Source organism: Mobula hypostoma, chromosome 3 (genome assembly GCF_963921235.1).
Source record: "Mobula hypostoma chromosome 3, sMobHyp1.1, whole genome shotgun sequence".
NCBI classification, from domain to species: Eukaryota; Metazoa; Chordata; class Chondrichthyes; order Myliobatiformes; family Myliobatidae; genus Mobula; species Mobula hypostoma.
This window is the reverse complement of record NC_086099.1, coordinates 184861928-184884977: the sequence shown is the minus strand read 5'-3', so window position 1 is coordinate 184884977 and position 23050 is coordinate 184861928. Positions and strand designations below refer to the sequence as shown.

At 39.4% G+C, this 23050-nt stretch overlaps 1 protein-coding gene across 1 annotated transcript in view; it reads right to left on the bottom strand.

Annotated features, from left to right (window-relative positions):
* The window catches only part of armc3 (armadillo repeat containing 3), a 107819-nt gene that overhangs the window by 43416 nt on the left and 41353 nt on the right, over window positions 1-23050 (bottom strand). Inside the window, exons 6-8 of the mRNA XM_063044234.1 lie at window positions 20790-20965; window positions 8159-8353; window positions 2603-2786 (exon numbers count right to left, since the gene is read on the bottom strand). Coding sequence (XP_062900304.1) covers window positions 2603-2786; window positions 8159-8353; window positions 20790-20965 — 555 coding nt within the window. The remainder of the gene's footprint in view (window positions 1-2602; window positions 2787-8158; window positions 8354-20789; window positions 20966-23050) is intronic.

Sequence of the window (23050 nt, the reverse complement as noted above, 5' to 3'; positions counted from 1 at the left end):
AGTAGCCCCAGGTATATCGCGTCCGGTCCAGGTGACTTATCCAACTTTAGATTATGAAGACACGCAGTCCTCTTTTATTGTCATTTAGTAATGCATGCATTAAGAAATGATACAATATTTCCTCCGGTGTGATATCACAAAACACAGGACAGACCAAGACTGAAAAAAACTTACAAAACCACATAATTATAACATATAGTTACAACAGTGCAACAATACCATAACTTGATGAAGAAGTCCATAATCCATCTCTGAGCAATCCAAAAACTTCGAGCCTCCGAATCAGCTCTCCGCCACCGAGAACTGAGCGCCATCTCTGTCCGAACAATTCGACCTCAATCTCGGTCGCCAACAGCAGGCAAAGCTGGGGATTTTGAGGCCTTCCCTCCGGAAGATTCCCGACCGCACAGTAACGACAGCAGCGAACGAGCATACAACTTGATGCTTTCCAAAAGCTCCAGCACATCCCCTTTCTTAATGTCTATATGCTCAAGCTTTTCAGTCTGCTGTAAGTCATCCCTACAATCGCCAAGATCCTTTTCTATAGTGAATACTGAAACAAAGTATTCATTATGTACCTTCACTACCCCCACCAGTTCCATACACACTTTTTCACTGTCATACTTATTAGTCCTATTCTTTCATGTCTTATTCTCTTACTCCTCACATACTTGTAGAATGCCCTGGGGTTTTCCTTAATCCTGCTCGCCAAGGCCCTCTCCTGGCCCCTTCTGGATCTCCTAATTTCATTCTTCAGCTCCTTCCTGCTAGCCTTATAATATTCTAGATCTCTATCATTACCTAGTTTTTCGAACCAAGCTGAAATATTGCACATAGCTGAAATCTCTGCACCAATTCCCAAAGTATACAGCTAGTTTTGGGCTATTAAACTGAAAATGACCTGTTTTCTCCCTGCCTAATTTTACATCCATTCATCAATCCTATTCCCTTTTACCGAACACCTTTAACATGACACCTTAGGTTGAAAGGGGAAATGTTCCAAATGTAGGGAAGTGAGGCTAATGCAAGTAGACAAGTTGGTCTGAAAAGCCCGGTTCCTTCCCCTACAATTCTTTGACTCAAATATTTTTGGAAACTAAACTACATTCACTCACTCATTACCTACAGTTCTTGTTAATTCCTCAAAGAATTCTCATAAAGTTGACAATAATAATTTCATGTTCATTAAAATAATTCGATTCTGACTATTAATGTTATGCTTTTCTAAGTACTCTATTATGCCAGAACATTTTAAAGTATCATCAAATCAAAAATAAATATACTTTGGTTCCTTGTAGAAGTTGAAGAAATTGACTTCAATCCTGCAGTCTCCTGGCTAATACAATATACTGCATCTTTCCTAATGTATTATGAGGGTGATTGATAAGTTTGTGGCCTAAGGTAGAAGGAGATGAGTTATACAGCTCTCGTTACATACACATGCAGTTGAACTCTTTGAGTGATTATGCAGAAAGTTTGAAGTTAATAACTCATCAGGGGTGATTGATAAGTTCATGGCCTAAGGTAGAAGGAGATGAGTTATTAACTTCAAACTTTCTGCATAATCACTCAGAGTTGACCTGCATGTGCGTGTGACGAGAGCTGCATAACTCATCTCCTTCTATCTTAGGCCACAAACTTATCAATCACCCATCTGTGGACACTTTCTGGAGGTCCAAGATCCGTATGCGCCATGACCGCTGGACTAAGTGTGTAAATGTAGGAGGGGACTATGTTGAAAAATAAATGTGCTAGGTTTTCTAAAATTGATTCCTTCTACCTTAGGCCATGAATTTATCAATCACACCTCGTACGTCCAAATGGTAACACATAATTCCATTTGAAATCGAGTAAGATCTCTGCACCACCTTTTTCATTTTGAACCTGAATTTGCTGATATAAAGGCCAACATACTGTTGAAGATTTTGGATACTTTCTTTACTTCTGTATTAACTGTATTGCTCTTTACAACTTGATTTAAGAAACCCATTGTTCCTGGGCTATTGCTGCACTTGCATTGCTAACATCTTCAATTGTTCCTGAGTAGGAATGGACAATGTCACATATCACCACACAGAACTCCACCTTTGCCTATTTACTTGTACAACTATTCTCTACTACTGCAACTTTCCCTGTGTATCTGCACTATTTACTCTGATCTTAAGATTTCAAAGTAGATAGGTTACTTCTCAGCAAGTTTCAAACTATTATCCTCTTGGAAGAGAGGTTCTAGTGCTTTTTAGGGATGGTTTAAATGAATTTTGCAAGATCGTGAGATCCTGAGGAGGAACTTGGGTGAAGTAAAAAGAAGGAAATAGAAGATAGAAAAATAGTAAGTGAAGTAAATAGGCCAAGGAAAGGACAGTGGTAAACCAAGGTTTCTCATCCACAGTTTCGAGCTTCTAAAGTTTTTGACTAAGTTTTTATGTGTTTTTATACCTTGCCTTCATTGTATGCACAAAATCTGTTGAATTAGATAATGTTACAGCAGAGATGTACAAATAATTTTGATCGTTACTACATATTAAATGCCTTTAGGAATTGTCTGTTTTAGCAAAATTATTTTAATATCTAATTAGTAAAATACAGTTCTCTGACGTACTGTTAAGAGCTGATCTTGCTATTGCTTTTGCTGCATGCTTCTGGGCTTCTGAATGAGTTGATGTGGTTACAAATAGTAAGAACTTTTCTAGGGCTCCTGATTCACGGATATACATTACATTATCTGGCTCTTCCAGACAATTCGCCAGCACAAGCAAAGCCTCTGCATGAAGATCACTAAATTCCTAAAGAAATAAGAAAAAATGAATGCAATCACATACAATTAAATAAGAAAATAAGCTGTGCAAAGTTGTGAAATGTAAAAGTTGTTTATTTATAACTTTGCATTTTTTTATTGGTTTCCAAATAATAAAACATTAAACTCCATTGAATTAGTCAGAGTAAATTCCAGCAAAAAATAATCTGTAAATGAAAATGAATTGGAATTGCATGACTAAATAAACATTGTACTAATGTAAAAATGTAGCCAGTAAGCTGGCATTCCCCTCAGCAAATAAATAGACCTATGGGCTATTTGTAAATGCTTCAATGGCATGGTACGCACACCCAGGCGACAAAAATATTTCATTTTACATAGATTGGCTTACATCCAGAACCTAACGTATCCAGTGGATGTTTTCAAAATCAAGGGCTTCTCTTGAAAGGAAGGAACCACTGTGTATTAATAGAAAAACACAGAGGTGACTCAACATGGTGAAATGGTGTAAGCAAAATTAAACTGCTGTACTTTCTCCACTGTTCACTGAAAATATTCAAAGGTAACAACGTAAACTAGACAATCTAAGTTTGTGATAGAATAAGTGAATGTCTACCCATGTCACAGAGTCAAATACCAAAGAAATAGTCCTTTTGGCTCACCATGTCCATGCTGCTCGTAATACTCATCAATGGTAATCTCATGACCTTGCATTGTCTCAAGCAACACACATCAAAGTTGCTGGTGGACGCAGCAGGCCAGGCAGCATCTCTAGGAAGAGGTACAGTTGTCGTTTCAGGCTGAGACCCTTCGTCAGGACTAACTGAAGGAAGAGTGAGTAAGGGATTTGAAAGTGGGAGGGGGAGGGGGAGATCCAAAATGATAGGAGAAGACAGGAGGAGGAGGAGGAGGAGGAGGGATGGAGCCAAGAGCTGGACAGGTGATTGGCAAAAGGGATATGAGAGGGTCATGGGACAGGAGGCCTAGGGAGAAGAAAAAGGGGGAGGAGGAAAAAACCCAGAGGATGGGCAAGGGGTATAGTCAGAGGGACAGAGGGAGAAAAAGGAGAGAGAGAAAGAATGTGTGTGTATATAAATAAAAAACAGATGGGGTACGAGGGAGAGGTGGGGCATTAGTGGAAGTTAGAGAAGTCAGTGTTCATGCCATCGGGTTGGAGGCTTCCCAGACAGAATATAAGGTGTTGTTCCTCCAACCTGAGTGTGGCTTCATCTTGACAGTAGAGGAGGCCATGGATGGACATATCAGAATGGGAATGGGATGTGGAATTAAAATGTGTGGCCACTGGGAGATCCTGCTTTCTCTGGCGGACAGAGCGTAGGTGTTCAGCAAAACAATCTCCCAGTCTGCGTCGGGTCTCACCAATATATAGAAGGCCACATCGGGAGCACCGGACGCAGTATATCACCCCAGCCGACTCACAGGTGAAGTGTTGCCTCACCTGGAAGGACTGTTTGCGGCCCTGAATGGTGGTAAGGGAGGAAGTGTAAGGGCATGTGTAGCACTTGTTCCACTTACAAGGATAAGTGCCAGGACGGAGATCAGTGGGGAGGGATGGGGGGGACGAATGGACAAGGGAGTCGCCTAGGGCGCAATCCCTGCGGAAAGCGGGGCAGGGGGTAGGAAAAGATGTGCTTAGTGGTGGAATCCCGTTGGAGGTGGTGGAAGTTATGGAGAATAATACGTTGGACCCAGAGGCTGGTGGGGTGGTAGGTGAGGACCAGGGGAACCCTATTCCTAGTGGGGTGGCGGGAGGATGGAGTGAGAGCAGATGTGCGTGAAATGGGGGAGATGCATTTGAGAGCAGAGTTGATGGTGGAGGAAGGGAAGCCCCTTTCTTTAAAAAAGGAGGACATCTCCCTGGTCCTGGAATGAAAAGCCTCAGGCTGAGAGCAGGTGCAAGAGACAGGGTGAGAAGAGGAATAGTCCAGATAGCTGTGAGAGTCAGTAGGCTTATAGTAGACATCAGTAGATAAGCTGTCTCCAGAGACAGACAGAAAGATCTAGAAAGGGGAGGGAGGTGTCGGAAATGGACCAGGTAAACTTGAGGGCAGGGTGAAAGTTAGAGGCAAAGTTAATGAAGTCAACGAGCTCAGCATGCGTGCAGGAAGCAGCACCAATGCAGTCGTCGACGTAGCAAAGGAAAAGTGGGGGACAAATACCAGAATAGGTTTGGAACATAGATTGTTCCACAAAGCCAACAGAAAGGCAGGCGTAGCTAGGACCCAATACCTTGCATTGTCTGTAACCTTCTAACCTAGCAAAGCATTGCTCCAATCCGCACCTGTCCAGCCATTCTACCAGTCTGTATACGTCTCTTTGAAGCCTGCTGGTACACTCACAGTTTACTGTATCCTCAGGTTTGGTGTTACAGCTCTCTGTCATCACTGACTTAACTTCTCGGAGTGTTGCTTGAGGAAGGAACTTCTTTATGATATCTATCTGTATACTTACTGTACAAAATTATGTATATATATATTTATAAACACCTACTTCTAAGCAGATACCAGCAAAATTTCCAGGATTGGATTAGTTTTATCTTTGTCACATGTACCGAGATGCTTTTGTTTTGTATGCCACCCAGAGAAATCACGCAATACAAAAATACATTGAGGGTTTTAAAAAAATTGAAATTTAAAAGAAAATAACAATTATAATAAATGCGATGAATGGATCTGCTGAACCAGCTCACAAAGAGCTACTACACTCTGGCACCAAAGGGTCTAACACTCTCTGTCAAATTGATTTTTATTTTAAATATAAAAGTCAACTAAAATAAAAACCAAATCAAAACAATATTTTCAATGGAAATAAAACGTATGCTTTACATGACTGTAAAATGGATTACAATCTGGCAATCTTAACAAAGCTTCCCCTTACAGAAGAAAAAATGTGCTGTGCAGTTGAATTTGGCGTAAAGGAAATAGCTTGGGAAATAACTTAAAAAAAACAAACATTACCTAAATATCATTGAACTAAATGAGTTTTCTGTTTATACTGTGAAAACAGGTGGCATGAATAGGAGAACAAAATTGAAATCAACTGAGAAGCCAGGAAATACTGTTAATCCTTGTTTCTGGCTGATAATTTGTTTGCTTGGCGAGGAAGACAGGATCTCCAGAACTCCTCATATGTCACCACACAGTTACCAGCAGAATAAGTTTACAAAGGTTCAAAAGAATACTCAATCATAAATACTCATCTGATGGTTCCAATACAACAGATTTCCGTTTGGGACAAAATCAAGTCCAGGCATATTTCAGAGGACAGTGGATAATTTGGTGCTTCAGGCTTCCAAAATGACATCACACTGTTTGAAAGTTCAGAGGCACAACATATCTGCTCTTGGATAATGGAATCTGCCTTTTGTCATGGAGTTATACATCATGGAAACAGACACTTAAGCCCAACTTGTCTGTACCAAATAAGTTGTCTAACTGAGCTAATCCTATCTGACTGCACCTGGCCCATACCCCTCTAATTCTTTCCTATCCAAATGTCTTTTAAATTCAGTAATTGTAGGCTAAATTCCTCAAAAGAAATAAAATCAAGCCCATGTGCATGACTCCATATAGAGTCCAGCCTCCAATGGTCGAGTGGGAAGCAAGTTCTGAAGATGAAAGATGATCTGCAAAATATGATTAGAGAAAGAAACTGCCAGATAGACTAAGTTTGTGAACAATGTTAACAATGTGAATTTTTGATAGTAATTTATGTATACCTTCATCCATATAAAGGGGAAAAGATACAATAGGCATTAGAATACACTTGTGTAGAAACTAAACGGGACTAACCATGCAGTTACAAGAGCAGATCAGGGGCTAGGAATCCTCTGGCAAGTAAATCACCTCGTAAGTCCCCAAAGCTTTTCCACTGTCTACAAAAGTCAAGTCAGGAATGGAATGGAATGCTCTACACTTGACTGGATTATAAAGGTTTGGTACCAAAGAGGATATAGCAGCTGCCCAATAGGCATCCCATCAAGAACCAGTTATTCACTCCACTACCAATACAAAGTAGCAGTAAAAGTTCATACAATCTACAGAATGCACTGCAGCAGCTCACTCAAGATTCATTGGACAATACATCCCAAACCAATAACCCCTTACTGCCAGAAGGACAACTGCAGTAAAAGCAAGGAAACACGACATCCTGGAAGTTGCCCTCCAAGCCACACACCATCCTGACTTGTAAATATATTGCAATTCTTTCACTGTCGCTGGGTAGCTCACTAACACCTCTCCAAGGGCAATCAAGAATGGGCATTTAAATACTGGCTCAGCCTGTGAAGCACATATCATTGAAATGAATAATAAATTAAAACAATGAATTGTGATCTTATTATCAGGGCCCATCAGGAAATGAGCAGGAGAAATAAAAATGCCTTTTTACATACCTGCATGTGTAACTACTAAACCTTGAGTGTTATATTTAATTGACATTTAAGTATATTGCCCAATAAATTATGAGAGACAGACAGGAGATGGCTATTGTTTCTTTCCTTTACACCTCTCTTCAACTTAAGCTCCTGAAGACATTGACTGTACAATTATGACAGCAGCCCTGGGACAACAGAGAGATTGTTTAAATATGTTTTTGAGGCCCATGAGGAGAGTTGCCATTGCTGCACTGTCTAAGATGGACAAATGGTTTTATGTTATCTGTTAGACCCTTCACATTCTAAACAAAATTTCCTTTCCACCACAATGAAGTGGATGGGATAGAGGTGAAGGGAGAGCAACATTTGGGCAGCCAGCAATAAAGGAGGGTGATGCCAGGTTCTTCCCAAGGATCCCAAGATTCACTTGAGGCCATTTGCCTAGGGAATTAAATGGGACTAGCAACAGATAGCTGCTAATTGGATCTGGAACAAAAAACATCATGTTACCATCACGTCATTCTAATTTCTGACAACAAATATTTTTACCAATTGGAAGTCTCACTGTTTCACCTTATCATTTAATACCAATTCCTATTCCTCCCAGTCAGTAATACCTTTGGAATACTAACTAGTAAAATACCTGAACCAAGCAAGTAAATACTGCAGCTACAAAACATTTGAGGCAATCTTTTCCGAAGTGAGGGAACAAATTCCTTATTTTACAAACCCGTTTGTTAAGAGTTTTGAGAAAGATGCTCTACAGCTGTAAAGAATGTTATTATTTGCCTCTACAAGTTTTGCTTCAATGGAATTGAAGACATCTCTCTCTCATTTGGAACACTTGATCATTTTGGCAATAACCATTACGTGATACCATAATTTTTAAATCAAGAAATGAAACTACATTCATGACTACATCATATTGTTAACAGTTGGATCAAATGTTGCATATTTAACTTTAAAAAACAGCTTACAAAAAAAATTACTGCAGTTTTATTTACCGGATTGTCAAGAACTCTGAGGAGGTTCTCATGACCTTCATTCTGAAACAGTCCTGTTCTGCTGACTGCATCATTGGACATGGTTATTAGGGTCTGCAATGCCAAGTGCTGAATAACAGGATATTCAGAGTTCAAAAGGTTCAGCAGAGGTGTAATTTCAGTCATTTCAGCAAATGCAGAGCGAGGTAAAACATCCTAAAATATATAATCAAATGTTAAATATTTATAAATGGATTTAAGCTTACAAAAAACACATTAGTCTTTTTCCAGGTATAAACATAATTCAACTGTAAACAAAACTCCTTAACAGGAATCATTAATCTTTACTATACTTGTGTTATTCAGTGCCATGTTACTTTATGGATTAATAAACCAAGAGCCTCGAATAATTATCAGGAAGTTGAATTTAATTCCCCAGTGGTAATATGAATTTAAGTTAGCATGGAATGAAGATAAACACAAGAGTTTCAGTTGTATATCTACAGCAACACACACATAGATGCTGTCTGATCCGCTGAGTTCCTCCAGCAATTTTTATGTGTGTGTTACCATGGAATGAAGATAACAGCTTTTCTCCACAATCATAAAACTAGCGGGTAAGTTCTTGAGAGCTTGAAAAACCGAACAGAAGGTAGGCCCTTCACACAACAATATTGTGCCAACTTTTGAACATACTCCATGATCAATCTAATGCTTCCATCCCACATAGCCCTCCATTTTTCAATCATCCATGTGTCTAAATGATTAATAAATCTCCCTAATGTATCTACCTCTACCACCACCTCTAGCAGTGCTTTCCACTTTTTACACTCTGTGTAAAAAAAAAACAGCAAACAACAACCTCTGACATCCTCCCATACTTTCCTCCAATCACCTTGAAATTATCCTCCTGTATTAGCCATTTCCAGCCTGAGAAAAGGGCTGTTCATTCAATTGATGCTTCTTATCATACACAGCTCAATAAGGAAGGGAGTTGGGGGAAAATTCAGGAAAATCTATGAATAAGCTAACTGATCAAAGTTTAAAATAAATATTATCAAAGTACATATACTGTATGTCACTATATACCACCTTGAGAGTCATTTTCTTGTGGGCAATCAGAGTAAATGCGAGAAATACAACAGAATCAATGAAATACTGCACCCAAAAGGATAGACAACAACCAAAGTCCCAAAAAAACCCCAAGAAACTGGGCAAATACAAAAAGAGAGAAAAAGAAAGAATAATAATAAATAAATAAGCAATGTCAGAACAAGGGTCCTTGGAACTGAGTCCATAGGTTGTGGGAACAGTTCAGTGATGGAGTGAGTTAAATTATCCCTTCTGGTTCTAGAGCCTGATGGTTAAGGAATAATAACTGTTCCTGAACTTGGTGCTGCAGTCCTGAGTCTCCTGTACCTTCTTTCTTATACAACAGTGAGAAGAGAGCTTGGCCTGGATGCTGGGGGTCCTTGATGACAGATGCTGCTTTTCTGTGACAGCACTCTGTATAGATGTTTTCAAAGGTGGGGAAGGCGTTAGAATGATGGACTGGGTCGTACCACTATTCTCTGTTGGCTTTTCTTTACAAGGGCATTGGTGTTTCCATACAAGGTTATGAAGCAACCAGTCAATAAACTCTGCCAAACATCTCTGCCAAACATCTATGTTTGTCATGCCGAATCTTCATAAACTTCCAAGGAAGTAGAGGCACTGCTGTGCTTTCTTCGTAATTTCACTTACAATCTGGGCTCAGGGCAGGTCCTCTGAATCATAGTCATAGTCATAGTCATACTTTATTGATCCCGGGGGAAATTGGATTTTTGTTACAGTTGCTCCATAAATAATAAATAGTAATAAAACCATAAACAGTTAAATAGTAATATGTAAATTATGCCAGGAGATAAGTCCAGGACCAGCTTATTGGCTCGGGGTGTCTGACCCTCCAAGGGAGGAGTTGTAAAGTTTGATGGCCACAGGCAGGAATGACTTCCTATAACGCTCTGTGTTGCATCTCGGTGGAATGAGTCTCTGGCTGAATGTACTCCTGTGCCCACCCAGTACATTATGCAGTGGATGGGAGACATTGTCCCAATGTCTTCTATCCACAATTGTCCCAATTGTCCCAATAACACTGAAGAATTTAAAGTTGCTGACTTTAAATTCTGTCTCTGATGAGGACTGGCCCATGGGCCTCCGGTTTCTTCCTCCTGAAGTCAATAATCATCTCCTTGGTCTTGCTGACACTGAGTAAGAGGTTGTTGTTGTGGCACCACTCAGCCAGATTATCAGTCTCCCTCCTGTATGCTGATTTAACACCGCCTTTGATTCAGCCAACGGCAGTGGTGTCATCGGCAAACTTAAATGTGGCATTGTGCTTGTGTTGCGGGCTGCTTACAAGCTGATCATGAATATATAATTTTTTAAAAAATCATTCTTCACTACTGCATGTAACTCCAGACCCCATAGCTATGTAGTTTTGATTCTTAACTGATCTTGAAATGGATTCGCTAAACTCTTAGTTGTCCCAAACTACCATAAGAAAGAAGAATTTAAAAAGAAAATCAGACACACTCCAGCAACAACTTGGGCACTGACTTCAGACACTATCAATGCACAATCATCCCAGCTAAAATTGTGAAGATAATGGGTGAGCATTTCTGAGAAAGTTACAACAAATCCCTGACTTGGACAGGATTGTAGCAGACAGTATGCCTAAGTACTTAATTGGGGGAGGGTGACTTATGATGCTATTAAGAGGGAACTTGGGAGCAATTTAGGAGTGCAAATTGGAAACGTATAATCAGGGAAATGCACAACAGAACTGTGAGGTTATTTATGGAATACTTGCATGGGGTTTGCCCTATTGAGGCAGGGAAAGGATGGTAGGATGAAGGAACCATGGTTCACAAGCTGTAGTACATCTGGTTAAGAGGAAGAAAGAAGCTTATATAAGGTTTAGGAAGCAAGGATCTGACAGAGTTTCTGAGCATTACACGGTAACCAGGAAGGAGCCTAAAAATAGGAGAGCTGGAAGAATTAAGGAATTAAGGAAATGGGATTAAGGAAAACTCCAAGGCATTCTACCTACTTGAACATAAAGAACAGGAGAATGACTAGAGTGAGGGTGGGACCTATCAGGGATAAAAGAGGAAACAATTGCTTGGAGTCAGAGGAGGCAAGTAAGGGAGGTCCTTAGTGAACACTTTGCTTCAGTAATCGGCGGTGAGAGGGACCTTGACGAACGTGAGGACAGCGTAGAACAGACTAATATGCTGGAACATGTCATGCAAGTTGATAAGGTGGTTATGAGACTTATGATGTGTTGGCCTTCATTAGTCGGCGGATTGAGTTCAAGAGCTGTGAGGTAACGTTGCAACTCCAAAATGCTGGCTTGAACACAATTGGAATACTGTGTTCAGTTCTGGTCACCTCATTATAGGAAGAATGTGGATGCTTTGGAGAGGGTGCAGAGAATATTTACCAGGTTGCTGCTCGGACTGGAGAGCATCTCTTATGAGGAAAGGCTGAGTGAGCTAGGGCTTTTCTCTTTGGAGTGAAAGAGGATGAGAGATGACATGTTAGAGGTGTATAAGATGATGTGAGAAAGTGGACAACCAAAGTCTCTTTCCCAGGGTGAAAATGACTACTCACAAGAGGAGATAATTTTAATGTGATTGGAGCAATATATAGGAGGGGATGTCAGAGATAGTTATTTTTTAAAAACCCAGAGAATGGTGGGTGCTTGGAACATGCTGCCAGGAGTGATGGTAGAAGCAGATGCATTAGTGACGTTTAAGAGACACTTAGATAGGCACATGAATGAAAGAAAAATGAAGGTCAATGTGGGAGGGAAATGATAGATTGATCTTGGATTAGGTTAAAAGGTTGGCACAACATTGTGGACTGAAGGACCTGTACTGTGCTGTACCGTTCTGTGTTCTATAATGGTAAATCAAAGAGAACAGGCAAGGGGTTTAAAAAGGGTAAATAGTAGACTGTGTTGGGATGTGTTAGATGAAGCAAGAGGTTACCAATATAATAAAATGACAACATGAAATGCTCTATATCTGAATTCATGTCACATTCAATACAAAAGCTCCTTTATTTCATGATATTTTTAACACAATGGAGAGGGCTGATTTAAGTTTATAGAACAGATAAATGAAGTCAAGTTATTTGTAGGAGTGTTGTAGAAGCTCACTGAACAACAACCACTTGGTCAGATAGTATACAGGAAGGAACAATACAAGCTTAACAAAAACATACAACAATAATCATGATAGATTTTAATCTGTGGAAACTGGGAAAAGAAGATAGGCAAAGATGGCTTTGATAAGGAATTCATGATGGTTTCTCAGAACGGCATGTTCTGCAGCCAAGCAGAAGCAGGAAATACTTGACTTGGAAATGCGAACCCAGACTGGATTAATTAATTAATTATATCATTGTGAAATAGTCCTTAGGTGACAGCAATCACACTATAATTGAATTTTGCATTCAGTTTGAAGGAAAAGAAACTCTAGACTAGCATTTTAAACTTTAAAAAGTGCAATGATGAGATCATGAAATCAAAACTAATTAAGGTGAACTGGCAAATTTGATTCAAGTATTGGTCAATCAAGATGCATTATCCAACATTTATGGGGATCTTTCAGAATACACAGAATAGATATATTCCAAGAAGAAGAAAATTTCCAAATGAAGGACCTATCATCTGTGGTTAATAAGGTTAAAGACAGCATTTAAAGAAAAAGCAAACAATTGCACAAAGAAGAGCAGCTGTCATATAAAAAAGGAAAAATGACTAAAAGATTCATAAAGAAAAAATGACTAAAAGATTCATGAAGAAAAAAAACTAAGAACAAGACAAAGTTAGAATGAAATGCCAAAAGATATATACTTTCTCTAGATAGTTTAGAAACATTGGACCAATAGAAAGCAAATCAGGAGAATTAATAATGTACATGAAGAAGTCTGCAGATAAATGAAACAATATAATTTGCATTGGTCTTCACCATACTAGAAGGAAGGAAAGGACACAAGAAAATTACAATCACTGAGGAATTTACTGGAATTTAGGAAAGTGTTGAAGTTATGAGTTGACAAGTTTCCAAGTCCCAAAATCCCTGCGTTTTCAAATAAATTTCTACCGACTTACTTAATAAATCAGTTTCAATTTCTATAGATACTGCTTGATCCACTAAATTCGCTCTGCATTTTGCTTGTACTGGTATTAAAGACACAGCAACACATACAGGCAAAAATCAATATTGTTCTGTAAATTTTGTCCAATTTATTGAGTTTCTAATTAAGTTCTTCACATAAGTAACATGAATACCTGCTATCCATATTTACCATGCAGAAGGACTTGGAAGCAAGGAAATTCTGGGAAGACAACACTGCTGTCTGAAAGCATATTGATTTTACAAAAGAGGAAGTGCTGGCAGTCTTGAGGCATGCAAAGGTGGATAAATCCTCAGGGTCTGACAAAGTACAGACTACGACATTTTAGGAAATTTTTGCTGGGATCCAGACAGAGACTTTTTTAAAATCTTACCTAGCTAAGCACAAGGTACAGGAGATTGGATGGTGGCTAATAATGTGCCTTTACTTAAGAGGGCCTGTAAGAACAAACAGGGAAACTACAAGCTGGTGACCCTAAAATCGGTGGTAGGTATATTATTGGAGATTATTCTGAGGGAGAGCTTCTATATGCATTTGGAAAGGCAAAGAGTGATTAGTGTGTCAGCATGGCTTTCTATGTAGGAAATCATATAGTCATAGTCATACCTTTATAGATCCTGGAGGAAATTGGTTTTTGTTACAGTTGCACCATAAATAATTAAATAGTAATAAAACCATAAATAATTATATAATAATTTGTAAATTATGTCAGGAAATAAGTCCAGGACCACCCTATTGGCTCAGGGTGTCTGACCCTCCAAGGGAGGAGTTGTAAAGTTTGATGGCCACAGGCAGGAATGACTTCCTATGACGCTCTGAGTTGCATCTCGGTGGAATGAGTCTCTGGCTGAATGTACTCCTGTGCCCAACCAGTACATTATGTAGTGGATGGGAGACATTGTCCAAGATGGCATGCAACTTGGACAGCATCCTCTTTTCAGACACCACCATCAGAGAGTCCAGTTCCATCCCCACAACATCACTGGCCTTACGAATGAGTTTGTTGATTCAGTTGGTGTCTGCTACCCTCAGCCTGCTGCCCCAGCACACAACAGCAAACATGATCGCACTGGCCACCACAGACTCATAGAACATCCTCAGCATCATCCTGCAGATGTTAAAGGATCTCAGCCTCCTCAGGAAATAGAGACGGCTCTGACCCTTCTTGTAGACCGCCTCAGTGTTCTTTGATCAGTCCAGTTTATTGTCAATTCGTATCCCCAGGTATTTGTAATCCTCCACCATGTCCACACTGACCCCCTGCATGGAAACAGGGGTCACTGGTGCCTTAGCTCTCCTCAGGTCTACCACCAGCTCCTTAGTGTTTTTCACATTAAGCTGCAGATATTTCTGCTCACACCATGTGACAAAGTTTCCTACTGTAGCCCTGTACTCAGCCTCATCTCCATTGCTGATGCATCCAACTATGGCAGAGTCATCCGAAAACTTCTGAAGATGACAAGACTCTATGCAGTAGTTGAAGTCCGAGGTGTAAACGGTGAAGAGGAAGGGAGACAAGACAGTCCCCTGTGGAGCCCCAGTGCTGCTGATCACTCTGTCGGACACACAATGTCTCACAAAATTGAATTATTTGAAGAGGTGATGAAGAGGATAGACGAGAACAGGGCATAGATATTGTCATCATGAACTTTAGCAATGCTTTTGACAAGGCCCCACATGGTTGATTGGTTCACAAGGTGAAATTATATGGAATCCAGGGTGAGCTAACCAATTGGGTCCAAATTTGGTTTGGTGGAAGGAAACAGAAAGTGATAGTAGAGGATCAGTGCCGAGTTCAGTTATTTCTCATTTATGTTATTGATTTGGATGAGAATCTAGGTGACATGATTATAAGACTGCTGATGACACCAAAGTTGGTGGGAGGGGGGTTAAACAATGAATAAACAGCAAGATCTAGTACAACTGGGAAAGTGGGCCAAGAGATACCAGATGGAAATCAACTCAGAAGTGTGAGGTGATGCACTTTGAGAATTTAAACCAGGGTAGTTATCACGTAGTTAAAGGCAGATCCCGGGGGAGTGTTATGGAATAGCGGGATCTAGGTGACAGCAAGTACATAGTTTCCTGAAATCAACACAGGTTAGACAAGGAAGTGAAAGCATATGGCACGCTTGCAATGAATGGATGAGGCATTGAGTAAGAGAGTTGGGGCATCATGTTATAGCTGTGCAAAGCTTTGGTAATATTGTATGCAGTTTTGGTCATTGTACTATACAAAGAATGTGATTAAGCTAAAGTGGGTAAAAGAAAAAAGATTTACAAGGGTGTTGCTGGAACAAGTGGTCATGACTTTTAAGGAGAGACTGGAAAAGGCTGGTACTGTTTATGTGGAGCAAAAGAGATAAAGGGGTGACCTCAGAGATTTTTAAAATCATGAGGACCATAGATCAGGTAGATGGTCACAGTTTATCCTCCCAGATTAGGACTCTAAAACCAGAAAGTATAGGTTTAAAGTGAGAGGGAAAAATTTTAAAGATTTTCACACAGTAGTGGGTACTGAGAATGCAATGTGAGCGCATGTGGTAAAAGCAGGTACAAGTACAACATGTAAAAAAAACTTTTTTTTTACAAGTTCAGGGAAGGTTTAGAAGGACATGGGCCCAATACAGACAAATGGAACTCACTCACCGTAGTTGGCTTGTTTCCATGCTACATAAATTTTTGATTGTTATGCAGAGCTGGATATAGTATACTTAAGATTTACTGAGGCATTTAATAAATTGCCACATCAAAAGTTATTGCAGAAAATAAGATCTCATGGTTTAAGAAATAACATACTGATGTGAGATAAAAGGTTGGTTGGCTTGGGGAATATGCATAAATGAGATGTTTTCAGGTTGATCAGATGCAACAAGTAGCATGACACAAAAAAATGGATGAAAGCACTAAAGGCATGCTTGTTAGTCCTGCTAATGATATATCAATAGGTAAGAGAAGTAAACTGCAGCTGACATTAGGAGGCTACAAAGAGGTATAGATACCTTTAGTGAGTGAACAAAGCTCTTGTAAATGGAGTATAATATAAGAAAACATAAAATTGTTGATTTTAATCAGTAAAATTAAAATAGAGCTGAGTTGCAGAGTGATTTAGGTATCCTGGTCCATAACTTCATAAAATCTAGTATGTAGATAGTGCAAATAACTAGAAAAGGTAACAGAAATAATACGTTTTATTGCAAGAGAGATTGAATGCAAAAGGATTTTGCCCTCTTTATTTACAAAAGGATACAAATCCATTTAAAACAGTTCAGTGAATATATACTAAATAGAGTACTGCAATGGGAATGTTGTATTATAAGAAAAGGTTGTAAAGACCAGGGTTATATCAAAAAGATTTATTTTGATTAAAATATACAAGATCCATGGAGTCTCAAACAGTTGATTAGGAGAAGTAATTTCCTCTATGGAAGAATCTGAAACTGAAGTCACCTTTAAAAATAAGGACAGAAGACAGAGATAGACAAAATTCTCTCAGAAGATGGTGAGTCTTTGGAACTCAAAGGACAATGGAAGTAGACTCACTTGAGTATTTTTAATGGAGGGCTTGTTAGATATTCAGTGGACAAGAGGATGCAAGATTACACAGGGTAGGTGGGAATGTGGAGCTCAGGTTTATTTTGTTTTTATTTATTTAAAGATACAGTGCAGAATGGGCCCTTCCAGCTCTTCAAACCACTGATTTTAACCTTAGCCTAATCATGGGACAATTTATAATGACCAATTAACCTACTAACCTACACCTTTAACCTGTGCCAGGAAACCCACATATTCCAAGGGGAGGATGTAAAGACTTCTTACAGAGGACACCAGGATTGAACTCTGAACTTCAATGTCCCAAGCTATAATAGTGTCATGCTAACCATTACACCATCATGGTGTCCATCAGTTACGATCAGATCAGCCATAAATTTATTAATTAACATAGACTAGGTAGCTACCTTGTTCTCCTAATTCTTATCTTCATATGTTCACGTGGCATCTGCCAGGAAACCAGTAAACCAATTTTTAATGTAACCTCTTACCTTCTGCCCTATCACTCCTAACTAGTGATTGTATTATCAGGTTCCCTGACCCTGCCTTTTCCATTTTAAGCTCCTCCTATGATCCACCATAACCTACAAAGCAGTGTACAACCATCTCCAAGGCACAGGAGTGAAAATATTAATTGAAAGAAGCTCTCCAATTTCTTGGGAAAATGCAGTTCCAGTAACACTCAAAAATTCCAACACCCACAGCAAAGCAGTTATCAATTTATATAAACATTTCTTTTAAACCTGCATTGGAGCAGCAAGGCCACACCATGTACCATCTACAAGATGAATTATAGCAAGTCGCTAAGTGTTTTCAATCTGGCTCACAAACCCAAAACATACATAACCTCAATCAAGAATAACAAGTATATGGGAAGATTAATACTGTACCTGCACATTACCTACTATCCTAACTCAGAAATACACTACCATCTTCTTTATAGGACAAGACTGTATATTTCTACATTTGTAGACAAGACAGATGAGATATTTAATAAGATACTCAGATTATCCATGTTATCTCAGTGATGATATTATGTTTGAAATTTTGAGGCAGGAAATCAGAGTAAAACTTAAATTTGTGGCTCAGTAGAATGCTTCAGCTCAGGTACTATCATACTCCAAGTGAAAGCAGGATATAATATTAGAAAGAAAAAGTATGCCATACAATGGTGAATTTGAGACTATTAACTACAAACTCGATTTCTTATGCATCATCTGCATAAAAATGAACAAAACTGTTGCATTTTAAGCCTATATTTGAAAACTTAATAGACACTGATAATTAATAAACCCATAATATTTCATAAATTATTTGATTTCTGATTGCTTTTTTTGGAACTACATTCAGTGTATGTTGCTTCTATAGCTCATCCACTTCACGGTCCAATGTGTTGTGTAGTCGGAGATGCTCTTCTGCACAGCACTAGTAACACATGGCTAATTGAGTTACTGTCACCTTTCTGTTACCTTGAACCACTCCGGCTATTCTCCTCTGACTTCTCTCATCAGCAAGGCAATTTCGCCCACACAACCATGGCTCAATAGAGGTTTTCTTGGGGTTTTTTTGCACCATTTTCTGTAAACTCTAAAGACTATTGTGCATGAAAATCCCAGGGACCAGCATTTTCTGAGATACTCAAACCACCCCACTTTGCACCAACAATCATTCCAAGTTCAAGTTTAAGTTCAAGTTCAATTATCATTTAGTCATATACAACTATAGCTTGATGAAACATTGTTCCTCTGGGTCCAACATGCAAAATACAATTTCCAACAGTACATAGCATACTTCACATAACACATATGCTTACAATTTCAGAAAAACATACAGTTACAAAGCAAAAATAATATTCTATGTAGTCCAGTTCCCTGAATGACATGACTTGATATCATTTGATATCAGTTGTCCCAGTTCAGCTTGTTCTTCCTCCAAGCGAACACCAGAGGGCAGCCACCCATCCAAGTGCAGATTCCAGTGTGCCCCTCAGAGGCTCTCCCACATCACCTGGGTGTCTCCTTTCTTGGTCGACTGCCACAGGCAAGCCCAACACGTGGGCATAGTCCTCACCACAATTGAATTGACGCAGCTTTCCTGCCATTGGTCTTGCCAGTGAACAAGACTTGCAGTATTCTACATTACTAATGTCCAACAGGGTCTTGTGATAACAATAAAAGCATCCAAGACAATCACTCACATCGCACACTGATAGTCCAGCTGACAACACAACAACTGTATGGAAAATGTCCAGCTCCTTCACTATCAAGCAACTTCCTGCTGGGATAGTCATGCAGGACATGATGTTCTTGGTATCTGGCAGTGACTTGCAATCATAAAAAAGACATACAAGATGAACAGATACACCTTTGATTGGATCTGGAATGCCCACTGCATCTGAGCATGCTGTCATCTTACTGGAAAGCCATGTCCATAGTCAAGGTCATTCAGATCAAATTTTCTTCCCCATTCTGTTGTCTAAACCAGCGGTCCCCAACCACTGGGCCGCAAAGCATGCGCTATCGGGCCGCGAGGAAACGATATGATTTGACGATAGGAGTCAGCTGCACCTTTCCTCATTCCCTTCATGCCCACTGTTGAGCGTGAACGCAAGCGAGATCATTACCCGCGCGTCATCCATGTCAGTGCGGGAAGGAGATCAACTCTTCGAGCTTGCAAATGACGGCGGGCTGAAAAGTATGTTTGACATAACATCTCTGCCGGCATTCTGGATCAAAGCCAAGGCTAAATATCCTGAGACAGCCACGAAAGCACTGAAAACGTTGCTTCCATTTCCAACATATTTCTGCAATGAATGCAACGAAAACTAATTTGCGGAATAGACTGGACATAAGGAACCTCCTTCAAGTATCGCTGTCTCCCATCACCCCTCGATAGGACCGTCTCGTTGCAGGAAAACAAGCCCAGGGCTCCCACTGGTTCAGCGATATTGGTGTGTTGCAATGATTTCATATGTTCATTCGGGGAAAATATGTGCTGTGTGTTTAATATCCAAACTTTACTTAAAATGTTATGATGCTATTGACTTATATAACCATATAACAATTACAGCACGGAAACAGGCCATCTCGGCCCTTCTAGTCCGTGCCGAACGCTACTCTCACCTAGTCCCCCCGACCTGCGCTCAGCCCATAACCCTCCATTCCTTTCCTGTCCATATATCTATCCAATTTAACTTTAAATGATAATATCGAACCTGCTTCTGACACTTCTTCTGAAAGTTCGTTCAACACTTAATTCAAGCTCTCCTGATAATTGACTTATCGCTATATTCATGCGTGGAAAATATGCGCTGTGTGTTTAATATTAAATTCATTAGATAAACCCTTTTAGAAACGAAATTAAGTGTATTAGCCACTTATCACCTATATTGCGTTCGTGATTAACACCCCCCCCGAACAGAATCGCCAAAAACGATTTGTAGAAAAAATGGGCACGTACACTCATGCGTAAGTCACGCATGCGCACTGGTGCCCGCGCAAGGCTTCATGGTCATTGTAGTCTTTCTCGGGGGTAAACCCAACGTATTTGACTGCTGCTCTTGTTCGTTGGCAACCCTACCACCCACCCCCCTGTCGGCCGGTCCGCAGTGCGAAAAAGGTTGGGGACCCCTGGTCTAAACAACAACTGAACCTCTTGACTATGCCTGCAACCTTTTATGCATCGAGTTGCTGCCACATAAATGGTAGATTAGGTACTTGCATTAGCGAGCATGAGTACAGGTGTACCTAATAACTTGGCCATTGAATGTATGTTTAGAACAAGTACCATAATCAAATTTGTACTTCAGAATGATTTGATATGTCAATTACACTTGATCAATTAAAAGACTCAGTAATGCAGCATTAAGTCTCAGAATATATTTCAATTACAAATAGAAAAACAGAGAAAGTACCTTAATTAAGTTTGAAATGCACTCAATGGAGTTCTTCTGTACATCAGGATCAGGACTTGAAAGAAGACTAATGAGTGGTTTCAACCCCCCTTTTTCATAAATTTCTACTTTACTTGTGAAATCGATAGACATGGAAGCTAGGCACAATGTAGCAAGCTCGTGAACAACAACATCCTCTGTGATGAAGGAAAAAAATAACAAAGTTCTCATTGTTTCTCTCTTCTCCTTTGTCTCCCATAATTCAAAGTCTCACAATTAATAAACATGAAAAATTAGGGGAAAAAATACCAACAGCAGTCAAATGATGGCTTCTGCTAAAAGCAGTTAAAATTTCCTTCTGTTTGACTTCTAGATTTTGAAAGCAAGTAAAATTGAAAATTGTCTGCATTGGCTTTTAGATCACCTTTCCACATAGCAACGGCTTCAGGTGAGGCAAAAAAAATCTCACACCCATAATCCAAACGCAGGTTACCTGTGAATATTGGCAAGGGCATTGTCACAAGTTGAATTTTGGACTCAAAAAGAGTTATGTCAGGATCGGAGAAAGATAAATTTCCATACAGAAACAAAGCAACAGCTACTAATATTTCAACCTCTAAAACAGATGTTAAATACAAGGGTCTGAATGTTGAAAAAAAATTCAACTGGCAGTTTCCAAACAAAACAGGAGAAAACAGGCATAGATTTAAGTACAAATCATCACCATGTTTGGGGGGGGGGGTGGGATAGGGTACACTGCAAAATGGTCCATACTTTGAAATTTGCATAATGGAAACCATGTCATCTCCACGTGCACCAGGAAAAACAAGTTGAAAAAAATTTGTATTTATTTATTTATTTACCTCCTCTCCCCTCTTCCCCCCTCCCCTCACATGAAGTACATGAGAATTTCTGGGTGGTGATTTGTGAATTCTATTAGACAAATTTTAGTTACCTGAACACCCATAACACTGGAGTTACATGTACCGCTATGAGTTCTAAATTTAAGGATTTTTGGGATTTGGAGCTATTACAAGTCTTTGTTAGGGGAGGGGAGGAGTAATGTTGTTGCATGGTCAGAGTGGGCCGATAGATGGCCCATGTTACAGAAAAGGGTATGAAGAGCATTACCATCAAATTTCAGGACCATAGTAATTATATATTTATTTCATTGTTTGTGAGCCTACTCCTGAAAAATCCAGATATTAACTTTGTCACTGGTTCCATCAGAGGAAATGTTTCATTTTATCTACCTGTCAAATCCTTTCAAATATGGAGTGGCCAAAATGGAACAAAGTACTCCCAACAACTGTCAACTTGTTCTTATATTTATTATGTCTAAATTTCACAGTCTCATACTTGTTCATATTAATAGACTAGAGCACAAGTGAACATTGAACATTAGAGAAAACAGCTTTGGAATAAGATTAGGTTTCCACAGTATCTGGCTGAACAAGACATTGAAGTTGCAAAATATCTGATTTAGACCTTAACAATGCCAAATAATCAGTGGTAAGAGAGCAGAATTTTTGGCAGAGGCAAAAGGTAATGAATAATGCCCACTAATAATTATCTGAAGAAATTAAGATTTATCTCATACAACAAAGAAACATAGGAATATTTCATAGTGAAACCAAATTTCACACATTCTCTACATCTGGTAGTCACATGAGAAACAGTAAGCAAACTATTGATTGTCAGGTAATCAAATCCAATAAATATTCTGCAGCAAATCCAGATATGAGATGAAGAAAAACTCTTCGTGAAAAGCTTTAGTAACAGAGCCCAAAATTCTCAGCTCTTTCCCAGTATTTCAAATCTACCAAGTCATATTTCAAGTTACTCACATATTCATGACAAATATTTCTCAAAAATAGATGGATGGGAGGGGTACGGAGGACAATGGCCCAGGTGCTGGGTGATGGGACTATGCAGAATATTAGCTCAGTATGGACCCGATGGGCCGAGAGGCCTCTTTCTCTGCTGTAGTTCTCATTCTCTATAAGAAATCTAACAAAAAAAGATTTACTGGAATAAACACAAGAGATTCTGCAGATGCTGGAAATCCAGACAAAAAACAGACAAAAAGTGCTGGAGGAATTCAGCAGGTCAGGCAACTTCTATAGGATGAATAAACAGTCAACATTTCAGGTGAGACCCTTCATCGCGATATTGCCTGGATTGGAGGACATTAGTATGTGAAATAATGGACAAGCTGACCTTGTTTTCCCAAAGGAAACTGAGAGGTACCCTGACAGAAACAAAGAAAATTATGGAAGATC